The sequence below is a fragment of the Drosophila teissieri genome, chromosome 2L, assembly GCF_016746235.2.
Source record: "Drosophila teissieri strain GT53w chromosome 2L, Prin_Dtei_1.1, whole genome shotgun sequence".
NCBI lineage: Eukaryota > Metazoa > Arthropoda > Insecta > Diptera > Drosophilidae > Drosophila > Drosophila teissieri.
In genome coordinates, this window is record NC_053029.1 from 16,131,224 (window position 1) to 16,143,547 (window position 12,324).

Here is a 12,324-nt window from a genome sequence, read left to right on the forward strand (position 1 = left end):
GCCTGCCTTTTTTGAGTTGTCAGTTCAACTTCTGTCTGAGTTCAGCTTTTGTTTTTGGACAATTGCTTTGATTGGGCCGATCCAGTTGGGGAAGCCTTGAACAAAAAATTACAAATTTCACAGGAAAATTATAAAAGCTATGAATTGCACAACTTAGACTAACACACATTTTTAAATGTACATGTTTTACAGATTTATATGTTATTGCTGAAATTGGTTATCAGAAACATTTCTAAGAGATAAATTTTAAGGTATATTACTCAATTCTCTGAAATATTTTAATGAAAGAAATAATTATGGATAATTTCGTATCTTTAATGTCCGTGTATAAATTTAATTATACGGTTTTGATAGAAGTACTTTAATGCTTTAAGCGAACTATTTTCCCTAACTCATCGGTAGTTAGGAACCGTTGTTATGAAATACAAGCCCAAACCTAATTAGCACAGCCGGAAATGCCCATTCTTTCCCACTCACCATCTGTATTGTGGCAAACGCCCCCCAAGCTGACTCTGGGGGCGTGGCAGACGCCGTCTGCTTCTTCTACCGCGTCAAAGACAGTAAATTGGAGTGCAAAAAGTGGAAGCCTTCTTTCACTCCTGGCTGCGTTTCTTAGTCATCTTTTGTTTGTGCTAATTTCCTGCGGTGGGCGAAAGGAAAAGAAATAAATTGAAATATAATTAAATTCTCTCACAGGGGCAGATGTGCCATATAAATTGCTTGCATTTTTTGAGTGTTTTATAGTCCGTTCATAATGTGTCAAAATGTTGCTTTTAAAAAGCATTAAGAGCTGTTTGTGCACTTCAGAAGTATCACTTTGAAAGAGGTACTGCATAACTACTATTCTTGTTTTAAGGATGGGGGCTTGGAAATCGCTTTAGGAAAACAAAGTTGACTTTTCCTTCAAGAAGTAAACATTGTGACCTGTGCTTTGTAAAGTGACCTTTGATTGAAAGTAGCAATCGCGCCGACAGTTTTTGGGTCCAAGCATCAAAGTCGACCGGATTGATAGCTGAGAGATGGGAGAAAGCGGGTCTCCCAGGTTCGGCAATCAAAGTCAAAATTGGCTCACAATTGGCAAGTAATCGAGAGGACGAGAGTGCAGTGCCCCAGAAAACGTTGACATCGTTTTCAGTTTTTCGTCGGCGCGCTCAAATTTCTAATTTCATTAAAATTTGTTCAAAGGGCTGACGGCAAAGGGCGGTTGTCGGATGGATGGATGTGGGATGCTGGATGTTCGATGTTGGATGTTGGAGTCCCAGACGTTGACAGACACAAATCGACACAATAGACGTCAAGCGCAGGCGGGGGATGTGGGTGTGGCAGCTTTGGCAATCAAAGAGCGCCGATCAAAGTTGAAAATCGATTTTAATTGCAATCTAGGCTCAAAGCCGCGGTGCTCGATTAGCGGTCAAGTGGGCGAGTGCGTAGCTGTCAGTGGGCATTAACGGGGCGTGGCAAATCGGAACTTGCTCCAATGGACGTTTTTCTGCTTTCCCTTATTTCCAGTTAAAGGGAAGCGTTCGACCAGTAGCAGTGATTTTTGCTACTGAAACTTTGGCTCTTGAAAATGATTTCGCTATTCTGAATATTTTATAAAAGTAAAAGAAGTATTCCATGTGCAATATCAACATAGAAATCGCTTGCAACAAATTGTTCAGAATAAGAAACCCTTATAATGCAATTGGAACCTATACTGACATCGGTGGAAACATTAAACATGTTTTGAGAAGTTGGGAAATGGAAAAATTCTAACCATCCATGAGATTTGTATCAGGCTAAAAGTCAGTGATTTGCTCCCCATACAACAGCACACGCTTTAGTCTTCCCAAACGCTCCAAAGGGAGCACATCAAAAATTAAAAAATGCGGTGCGGTCAGTAGCTAACTTGCGAAATTGAAGTCGAAGTAAGCTCGAGGCGTTTTACCAGTTTTAACCCAAAATTATCTCGTTTTGAATTGAGGACTCGCTGCGAAGTAGTATTAAACGAACAAAATTATGATGCTCTTCAAAAGCAAACAGCTGATTGGCATGTCGCAATTGCTGCAGAAGCAAGTTTTGGGCTTCCTGCCTCCGTCGTCGTTTCGCCTGGAGAGTGACTATCCGGTCTTGCAGCCGCGCAAGGACCTGAAGCCGATGGAGAAGAAGGATAGGTCAAAGGTGTACGATGCCTGTTGGCAAACGACGCGAAGGACCGAGTACAAGTGCCGCTCGGATCCAGAGTTTCAGATGCACGCCTTCATCGATTCCCGCAAGGGTTGTTTAGAAGATCCCTGCGCCAGCGACATGTTGGCCATCGATCTCACCCACTACAAGCCCTCGGACATGGGCAAGCGGAAGTATCCCCGGACCTGGTTCGAGTGCGTGGTCAAGCGGCGGAAGCGCAAGGCCCACTGCGTCCCCATACCGCCGCCGATGCCGCGACGCAAGCGCAAGTCCACCAAGGCCATCTGCCCCGTGGATATGTGCGTCCTGGGCAAGCAGGAGCTCAATCTGATCAAGCCCTGCGTTAAGAAGTCGAAAACCACATGTCCGCGCTTCAAAATGCCCAACTGCTGTGTGGCCGCACGCAATCCGCCGAAGTGCCGTCGTCCCTTCAGACGATGTGGCCAGAGACCCAAGACCAAGTATCCCAGTTTCTCGGAGTGCAAACGTGATCCCTTCCCGGATGCTCGACCCATCGAGTGCAACTGCCTGCTCAGGCCGGCCATCTGCGACATGTGGCGCCACTACCGACGCCGGTTTGGATAATCTACTTCGATTTCATCAAGGGATTTTTACCAAGTTTTGACCTAGCTAAATTAATGTCTCGAAAGCCTACCGCATGCTGAAATTCAACTAGCAACACAGTAGCTTTCGTGTTTTCTGAGCATATGACAATTCCCTCCCAACTATATGTTTTGTCATGCTCGTATTGAAGAACTATACAAATTGGTAACTGTATGTTTAAATTCATTGGTATTGGGCTTTGAAGAATCTAAACAAATAATAAATATGCTTACATCATTTCCCAAATAAAATCTTAAATAAATTAAAGGATATCTGATAGTCTAGAAAGTCTACTATAGCGTGCTCCCTTGTTTCAAATTCATTGGTATTGGGCTTTGAAGAATCTAAATAAATAATAAATATGCTTACATCATTTCCCAAATAAAATCTTAAATCTAATATAAAGTAGCGGGTATCTGATAGTCCAGAATCTCATATATATATCTCTTTCGTTTTACTCTACTTTTAGGTGCAAGATGATATGAATTCGGTACTGGCATTTGGCGCCGGGTGCCCTGACATGCTCGCAAAAATGCAATATGCAACAGCCCGTACGCGAGTTTGTATCTGCAGATTGTCTGAAATGGTTACAATTCCCAGGGAAATAGCCAAATTCCATTATACAGATACAAATCAAATTGGCAAAAGGCATTGAAAGGGATCAAATGAGGGTTGGTTGCAGAGGTGGGAGGTAGGGATAAAATGCAAAAATCAAATTACCCGGACTTGAGAAATCGCAGACATCAGAGAGCCATAAATCAGTAGGGAAACGAAGGGAAAGGAATCGTACTTATATACGAAATTGTTACCGCTAGTTAACGGTTTATTGATGCGTCGCTTTTGGCTGAATTTATTGGCTTGGTCGTTGGTCTTTCGCTTCCGCACGCAAATAGAAAATGGCCAAAACCGAAATGGAGGAAAATCGTGCAACGCGTTGAATTGATTTGGCTCTTTGCCGGCTTCTTAACTGGCCAAATGCTTTGCTTTAAAAAATACCTGGATGCCAATTGTGGGGAGAAATCAAAAATGAAAAGGTGAAAACTAAACTTTCACGCTTTGATAACTTTTGAAGGTACACGGCAACTTTTCAATATGTTGATACATAACATAAAATATTAAAAGTATACCAGCAGTTATAGAGAGAGAGAACGCTATAGTCGATACTGCCGACTATCAGATACCTGTTATGCAGATAGTGGAAGTCAGAACAAAAAATTTTAACATTTTTCGGGCGTATCGATAGAATTTCCTATTTCTATCGAAATGCCAGACAAGCAACAATTAAACAAAATAAATTAAATGATGTTTTAAATATGTGGGCGTGGCAGTTTTGGGCGGTTTGCAAGCGTTAGAGTGGGCGTGGCGTCTGGGATCTGCATGTCTAATCTCATGTTTCTCTTTTTGGGCTTAATAGTTTCTGAGATCTCGACATTCATACGGACGGACAGGTGGAAGGACAGACGGACAAGACCAGAACCTGATCAAAAATATATATACTTTATAAGGTCGGAAACGCTTCCTTCTACCTGTAACATACTTTTCAACGAATCCCTTTACTCTACGAGTAACGGGTATAACAAGCAACTAGAACGCTCTTCTTCCCCATTCAAAAGCATTCTGACTAAAAATTTGACAAATTCCGGAAAAAGGTTCTATATTTCTCCACTCGGATTTCCACTCATGCCCGACCCTCCTGACTATTGATAATGAATAATGGGGAGGATACTGTGCTGCATCTGCCAAGCTACGCCGATCGCTATACGGACATTCCCCGTCTCATCCGACTGAAGTTCATAGCGCAGGTCTGCCCGCAGCTAAGTGTTCCTGCCCTCGAGTTGGCCCTCAATCATGTGAAGACCACCTACAATGTCAAGTTGTACGACGAGCTCTACAAGACGCTCTGCGCTGAGGTGGGCAGGGAAAACCCCACCCAGCCCAAGGGAAAAGAACGTCGTGCCATCGATGGCAACGAGGCGAGTACGTCGAGCGGCAGGGGAAGAGCTGTGGTGCCCTATGATTTCTACTGGGTGGAGGACAACACCATGGAGGCGACGCTGATGCTTCAGGAACTAGACGCCGAACTGAACTTCAAGAAATCGAACTCGGGCAGCTCCTATGTGCGGCGCATTCTGGAGGAGATCGGGGATCATTACGAGAAGAGTGGAAACCTGCAGATGGCAGTCAAGTTCTATGCGCGAGCCAGGCCCTACTGTACCAGCAGCGAGAACGTGATCAACATGTTCCGGAACCTGATTAGGGTCTCCATTTACATGGACAATTGGTGGCACGTACTCACCTACATCGATGAGGCCAAGCAGTACGCCTATGGATTCGAAAATCTAGCCCTGGAGGTTCCAGGACGCCTAAGCTGTGCCGCCGGCTTGGCTCACATGGGCCTGAAGATATACAAATCCGCAGCCCAATATTTCCTGAACACTCCCTTTGGGCGGTACGATTACGATAAAATCGTGGCCCCCGAGGACGTTACTCTATATGCTGGTCTTTGTGCACTAGCCACTTTCGATCGGGAAAGTTTGCAGCTGCGCGCCATCAACTCAGAAGCATTCAAGCCATTCTTTCAGCTTTCGCCCAAAATGTGGAACATATTGGCCAAGTTCTGCGCCAACGAGTTCGATTCCTGCATGAGCCTGTTACGCGAAATCGAAGATCATGTCAGGCTGGATGTTTATCTGTCTCCCCATGTCAATGTGCTTTACGACATGATAATGGCCAGAATGACGAAGAAAAGAAACAGGGAAGTTATGACAGAGTCTTTGAAAAAACCTCAATTAAGATAAGGACTGTTCCTTGTCGATCAAAAGCCAAATTAAATTCCATTAAATTCTAATTAAATTCTATTCAATTCTATTCATTAAAAGAACCTGTTTACTTTACAACAAATAAATTTCTGTCTGAAGCTCTTATTTTGTTATTATTTAAACACTTTTTCGTTGATTGCTGCGAGATACTTTAAGTTTGCAGTAAAAGACATCTAGTTAAAAGGATTTCCTCTGTATTGTCACATTTTGACGAATTCTGCCAGAGTTTCCAAGTGAAAGCTTCAGTTTCTGCAACAATATAGGCACAGTAATAACAACAAAATACATAATTACATTTTTCGTGTGCTCAGCAGAACGAACGAGCGAACTTGGAATCTGACAAAGAGGACAAAATAAGGGGAAAGGACTGCGAATACAGTGGGTGGTATTCAGTGCAAGGTACTGAGCTGGCAGGAGTTGGTGAAATCATGAAATATTGCATAGCTGAAGTGATTTTTATGAACTCTTCAAAAGTAGCTCAGTGAAAGGCGAATAGACAGTGGAAGAACTTGGGCTGTTTGTTCAACATAAAGGTTCCCGGCACGCTAACGAGCTTAAAGATGTTGCACAAAGTGCGCACTGAAATTGCATCCATAATGGCGCCGCCCAACGGAGGCGGCATGATAGGGAACTCTGTTAAGTGGGCAAAGGTCAAGAGCAGATCAGTTTTTAGAGCTCTGAAAAAGTAAGCCACTCCACAGTTTAAGATGCATTTCACTCCTTAGGGCGCTCCTTAAAATGGGCATTTAATTAGATTTATTTATCGTCTCCCCTTTTGAATTCATTTTATTTAATTGCATATATAATCTAACTAAATTCACATGGATTTAATACGATTTTGTCTTACATCGAGTATATGCTTGTAAAATTCACTTCGGTTTCATTAAACCTACAATATTTTCCGCTTTAGATTAGATTTAATTTGTGATCGGCACACACAGACGTGGAGATGTTGGATTAAAATGCTAACAAGACCAGTTTTTTGGGGGGCAGACAGAGACACCTGAGCCAGGAATATGAAAACTATTGGGCAAAAACGGTGGATAAAAGGGCTCTGCTCGTAGTAGTGAAAACTTCGTCCAGACATTGTGTTGAGTAATTCTTTTGTAATGCGGAAGGAAGCCCAAAACAACACAGTGCGCAGCGATTTCCGTGGAGAGGGCGAGGGCAGCGGAAATAACTTGAAGACAAAGCACAGAACTGACCTGCGTTCGGTGGGCTGAGTGAATTGGGTGGTAAAGGGGTTCGTAGATAAATTGCTGCAGTGTTTAGTTAATACTTCTGACCGTCTTATGGCCTGGCCTTTCGTCCTTGGCTGCTGCGTCCAATTTAACAGGATACCGAGGGAACAGCGATGGATTCTCGCAGCCAGATACAAGGAACAAGGAACAGCAGCTGGCTCGACAAGTTTATCTTTTGTTACATTGACTTCCGCTGAGAGATACTAAACTAGAAAACATTCTTCTCCGCCTTCCATCCAGGCTTTTTCTGTTTTATTTGCCGGCATTTCTTGCAGGTTAGCGCCAAAATCCTGGAGGAGGAACAGAGGCAGTCCGGAAAACTTAAACAGAAATTAAAACGCATCTGGACAATGCACAGTGGGCAAAAATGGCTTCTTATTGTATACAGTAGCTAACTTGTTTATTACTTAATATAGTGATACCAGTGTGGCCAAAAATTCTTTTCATTTTTATAAACCTATACATGTATTCTTAACAAATTGACAATCCTATACTCATCGTAAATCAGTGTTGTTGCGTAGCAGTAGGCAGTTAGTCATATATCGATGGGTAATTTTTAAGTGACATTTATTATTCGATATTGGATTGTCGATACAAATTGGAGTGTGTAAAATGGACTCGCAGGAGGGAACTCAGTGCCATATCCTGGCCATCGTAATCCGGGTGTGTGCGTTTAGCGCCTTCACCTACTACACTGCCAAGTGGATGATCAACGCGCTGGACCCCAACAACAAGATCCGGGGCAAGGCGAAATATGTGGCGGAGGAGCAGCTGCGCAAGCTGAACTCCTCGGCGAATGGCGCGGGAAAGAAGTTCCGAGCTCGTGACTTTAGCGAGCATGAGATGATGATCGCTTCGCATCTGGTTACTCCCGAGGACATCGATGTCAGCTGGTCGGACATAGCCGGGCTGGATGCGACTATCCAGGAGCTCAGGGAGACGGTGGTGCTGCCAGTGCGTCATCGCAAACTCTTTAGCCGATCGAAGCTGTGGCGGGCGCCCAAGGGAGTCCTGCTGCATGGACCACCTGGGTGTGGCAAGACCCTGATCGCCAAGGCCATTGCCAAGGATGCTGGGATGCGATTCATCAATCTGGATGTCGGCGTGCTGACGGACAAGTGGTACGGCGAGAGCCAGAAGCTGGCCACCGCCGTTTTCACACTGGCCAAAAAGCTGCAGCCCTGCATCATCTTCATCGACGAAATCGAATCCTTTCTCAGGATGCGGGGTAGCAGCGATCACGAGGCCACCGCCATGATGAAGACTCAGTTCATGTTGCAGTGGGACGGCCTAATGAGCAATACCAACATTTGTGTCCTCGTCTTGGGGGCCACAAACCGGCCGCAGGACCTTGACAAAGCCATCCTGCGCCGCATGCCCGCTCAATTTCATATAGGAGTACCGCGAGACTGCCAGCGACGGGAAATCCTGCAATTGATCCTCCAGACCGAGCAACTGAGTCCTTCGGTTAACCTGAAGGAACTGGCCCGCTTGACGGCGGGCTTCTCAGGATCTGATTTGCGCGAATTGTGTCGCCACGCATCCATGTACCGCATGCGCCAGTTTATGCGCGAAAAGCTGAACACCGGCGAGAAGCTTGGAAAGGGCAAGATTGAATGGGACTTCGAGGTAAAGGATCAGACCCTGCAGGAGTGGGAGCACTTGGAAATCCAAATGGACGACCTTCTCAAGTCGCTGTCCGTCATGAAGGCGTCGAAGCTTCAGGCGCAGGGCGCTTTTCTCGAAAAGGATCTGGAATTGGACTGAGAACGCCGAATTGGGTATTGATGAGCATAGAATCGGTCTCCATGCCGACAATAAAAGCTTTGTTATGTGCTGCATCAATCTGTCGTGGATAAATTTGCAGTTTTCTCTCGTCTTATTAGGAAACTTTCATCGCTTAAAACGATAAATTTTATATCAAATTAATATTTTTAAACGCTAAAAAGTCAAACTTCTTTCAAAAAAGTGTACTTCTCTTCCTTACACTTACACTTACCGATAGTCTCTGCCACAGTGCTTGTATGTTCAATAACAAATTCCGTTTCAGTGCCGAGCTCATTTTTTTTCAGTGCCTCGCCATTATCTTCCGGCTAGTTCTACTTTACGAGGCTACCCACTTTATACCTCACTTTAGTTCATCCTAGCCAGTTACCCAGTTACCAACACCCCAACTTCCAGCCCGACCAATATTTTTCACATTTCATGGCATGCATGAAGAGTTTTTGCAGCCATGAAGAGCGGCGAGATATCTGAAAAAAGGTCTGCAACCAGGAACGGCTGCGAAAGAACAGCACCAGTGGCACAGCAACAAAAACTCAAAATAACAACAGCTACGACAGCAACAGCAAAAAATCTTTTATGTAAAATTGAATATTCATAAGTTGATTCACAGAAGCGGCAGAAGCCTAACTACGGACCTCAGCCTCAGCCTCCGCCTCGTTTGCCTCAGTGTTGCTCTAGCGAAGAGTATTTTTATTCCTATCATGCATATGCAATTCGGTAGTAAGGAAGTTAATTAATATATAGTAGTCGGTATACGGAACTCATACTTTCAACTCATACTTTTTCAGCCTGAATTCCAGTTTGCATAATTAAATGATTTAATACTCAGTTCTTACTCTTTTCTAATATTTATATTTATCAATTTATAAAATTAATGAAAATTTATGACCTAAAACCAAAAAATTCTCAAATTACTATATAAATTGAATACGTCAGGTTTTTTAATAGGTATGCGTCATTATTATGAAGTAGTAAAATGAAGTAAATGTAAGTAAAATGCAGTTATTTGACATTTCTTAAATTGGCAAAGGGTACTTTAAATTCGGCATTTGGGGCCATGCAATGAGGTCCTTTGTAGGCAGTGTTGTTGCACTGGACTGCTCGTTGATTGTTTTGTGTGCAGTTTTGTTTGGCTGAGTGAACCTGCAGACGCTTCCGCGCCACGCCCCCAACTCATCTCCGCCCACGCACACTTACACACAGAGAGACACACAGGCACATGCAAAAGCTGCCGGTGTTTGCTATTTTGTCATGCAAATTGTATTTATTGCGGCCAAAAACCAACAACAACACCGAAGCCGCACAAAGATATGGGGGCGTAGACTGCCTCGCCCCGCCCCCTGTAATTGTTTGCCATTTGTCATTGTGTGCGTGTGTGAATGGGGTGTGGAGTTTGGTGTGTGGGGCTGCGTATGTGTGCTCTATTGTAAACAAGAAAATTGACTGCCGTTGGTGACCTGAAAGCTTGGGAACACTCTTTCGAATTCCCCGAAATGCCAAGCACTTCCCTAAATAGTAGACAATTCTAAGTGGAAATCGGGAAAACCGTTTGTGATATTTCTGTTTTCTAATTTTCGACAGAACATTATCAAGGATAAAGTATTATACGCTCTCTAAGGGTACGAACAAATGAAATTGATTGTGGCTTGTAGCTTTCGTATTCAGCGAGCTAGTTCTCTTTCTTCTTGATAAGCTTATGTTACATGTCGATTATAATAAACTGAGAGCTTCGTTCATTCGAACGACAGTATTGCGATGAAGGCACAACTAATCGCAATGCCAGTAGTTAGTATTCTCCTATTGTTTTTTCTCCCTGTTCCAGTATTAAACCAATTTCTCGACGGCGAGTGCGGTGTTCAATCCAATGGACAGACAGTAAAACGATCCTCGAGTCCCTGGATAGCATTCCTCCACACAACTGATTTGATATTCGTGTGCACTGGAACTTTGATCTCTCACAGTTCGTAATAAAAACCTTTATTCTTTGATATAGACTTCTATATGATTAATTTCCTGAATATTAAACGGATTTCTTTTTAGATCTGATACTGACTGCTGCGCATTGCATAACGTCCAACACGCCACTGTAAGTAGCATCTCAAAATGATGAAAAATCCTATCTGAATAGATGTTACCTTCCAGAGTAGCTCGGCTTGGTGAGTTTATGGGAACCGTGGAGGAATACCCTTTACCAGTGTTGCATGATGTAAGGGAATCCAGCAAGCATCCCTATTTCGATATGATAACACATGCGAATGACATAGCTGTTCTGGAGCTTGCTACAAAAGTTGTATACACAGGTGGGTTTAATTCTACACGATTGCATTTGCATGTACATAGTGATTTTGCTAGAATGTGTGTTAACATGACACAATTCGGGTTTTAAAGAGAACACGCTTTCTTTGAATAGACAACATCAGACCAATCTGCATTGTGTGGGATCGTTCGTGGAAACGCCATATCGATGGCATACAGATACTAAGTGGCCCTGTACGGGGCAAGCCAGAGAACGACAATGACGGTGGCAACAGAATCCTGGACATCCGACGCCAGCCACCAGAAATGTGCCACAACTATATGGGCACCTTCAGGGAGAATATATCAAGCAGTGTGATCTGTGCTGGGGACTCAAACAGTAATCTATGCAACGCGGAATCCAGCAGTCCTCTGGGAGCCATGGTGCTTCATAAAAAGCTACAGAGATTTGTCCAGATCGGCATCGCCACATCGAACCAGAGGTGCAACATGCCCAGTATCTACACGAATGTCCTAAGCCACATCGAGTTTATCCTACGAGCATGGCGGCATTATAGCAAAGGTAATAGTTCCTCGGAAGCAAGTTTACCTACAAAATCACCGACAAAGTCACCGAAAATGTCACCGACTAAGTCATCAACAGAGTCCCCGACAAAGTCACCAGCAAAGTAACCGACAAAGTAACCAACAAAGTCACCAACAAAGTCACCAACAAAGTCACCGACAAAGTCACCAACAAAGTCACCAACAAAGTCACCAACAAAGTCACCAACAAAGTCACCAACAAAGTCACCAACAAAGTCACCAAAAAAGTCACCAACAAAGTCACAAAAAAAAAAAAAAAAAAAAAAAAAAAAAAAAAAAAAAAAAAAAAAAAAAAAAGTAACCAACAAAGTCACCAACAAAGGCACCAACAAAGTCACCCACAAAGTCACCAACAAAGGCACCGATGAAATCACTCCCACGAATTAAATTTTTGAGTGATATACAATATATAAGGATTTTTCAATATTTCGATTACACAAAATCTACTGGCTTATCAGGAGAGACAAGATACTCTTTGAAATGTCACCGAGCGTAAACTGATTTAGCCAACTAATTTGATGGTCTCAAATATTTACGATTACGGTTGTATGCGCCGTTTAGCTTGTCGGTTTAATGTAAATCGGTGTAATAAAATCTGATGCAGCTGTGGCGTCTTCACAACTGCCTACTGAAGGCGTAATTGAGCCAAGATAAACTTTTTGAAACGGATTTTAACAGCCAGCAGCACAGAACAATTAATTTAGTAAGACGTTGTGGCAATGTCATGTGAAACCGAAAGCTTACAGCCGATAAAATTTAATGATTCCCTCTGGTGGCTAATTCAAAGAGCATCAAATTACAGAGGACTTTACTACTCAAACATGGGAAACGATTTTTAATCTGTTTTCTGCTATTGAATTTAAATTATC

The 12,324-nt window shown here is 43.3% G+C and overlaps 4 protein-coding genes across 4 annotated transcripts; all 4 read left to right on the forward strand.

Moving 5' to 3' along the window:
• The first annotated feature begins 1,801 nt into the window (after positions 1-1,801).
• LOC122625876 lies at positions 1,802-3,039 on the forward strand. Its single transcript, XM_043805924.1, has one exon. The coding sequence runs from the start codon at positions 1,999-2,001 to the stop codon at positions 2,749-2,751; it is 753 nt and encodes a 250-aa protein (XP_043661859.1). The 5' UTR covers positions 1,802-1,998; the 3' UTR covers positions 2,752-3,039.
• Positions 3,040-4,361: 1,322 nt separating this feature from the next.
• Positions 4,362-5,617, forward strand: LOC122626155 (COP9 signalosome complex subunit 1b). Its single transcript, XM_043806310.1, has one exon. It carries the CDS (start codon positions 4,476-4,478, stop codon positions 5,565-5,567), a length of 1,092 nt encoding a protein of 363 aa, XP_043662245.1. The 5' UTR covers positions 4,362-4,475; the 3' UTR covers positions 5,568-5,617.
• Positions 5,618-7,341: 1,724 nt separating this feature from the next.
• LOC122626001 (outer mitochondrial transmembrane helix translocase) lies at positions 7,342-8,758 on the forward strand. The gene has a single exon (XM_043806096.1). It carries the CDS (start codon positions 7,442-7,444, stop codon positions 8,594-8,596), a length of 1,155 nt encoding a protein of 384 aa, XP_043662031.1. The 5' UTR covers positions 7,342-7,441; the 3' UTR covers positions 8,597-8,758.
• A 557-nt stretch (positions 8,759-9,315) lies between these two features.
• Positions 9,316-11,542, forward strand: LOC122625934 (chymotrypsin-like protease CTRL-1). The gene is made up of 5 exons (XM_043805998.1): positions 9,316-9,334; positions 10,437-10,574; positions 10,655-10,700; positions 10,757-10,914; positions 11,025-11,542. Exons 1-5 carry the CDS (start codon positions 9,316-9,318, stop codon positions 11,540-11,542), a joined length of 879 nt encoding a protein of 292 aa, XP_043661933.1.
• The last annotated feature ends 782 nt before the right edge of the window (positions 11,543-12,324 follow it).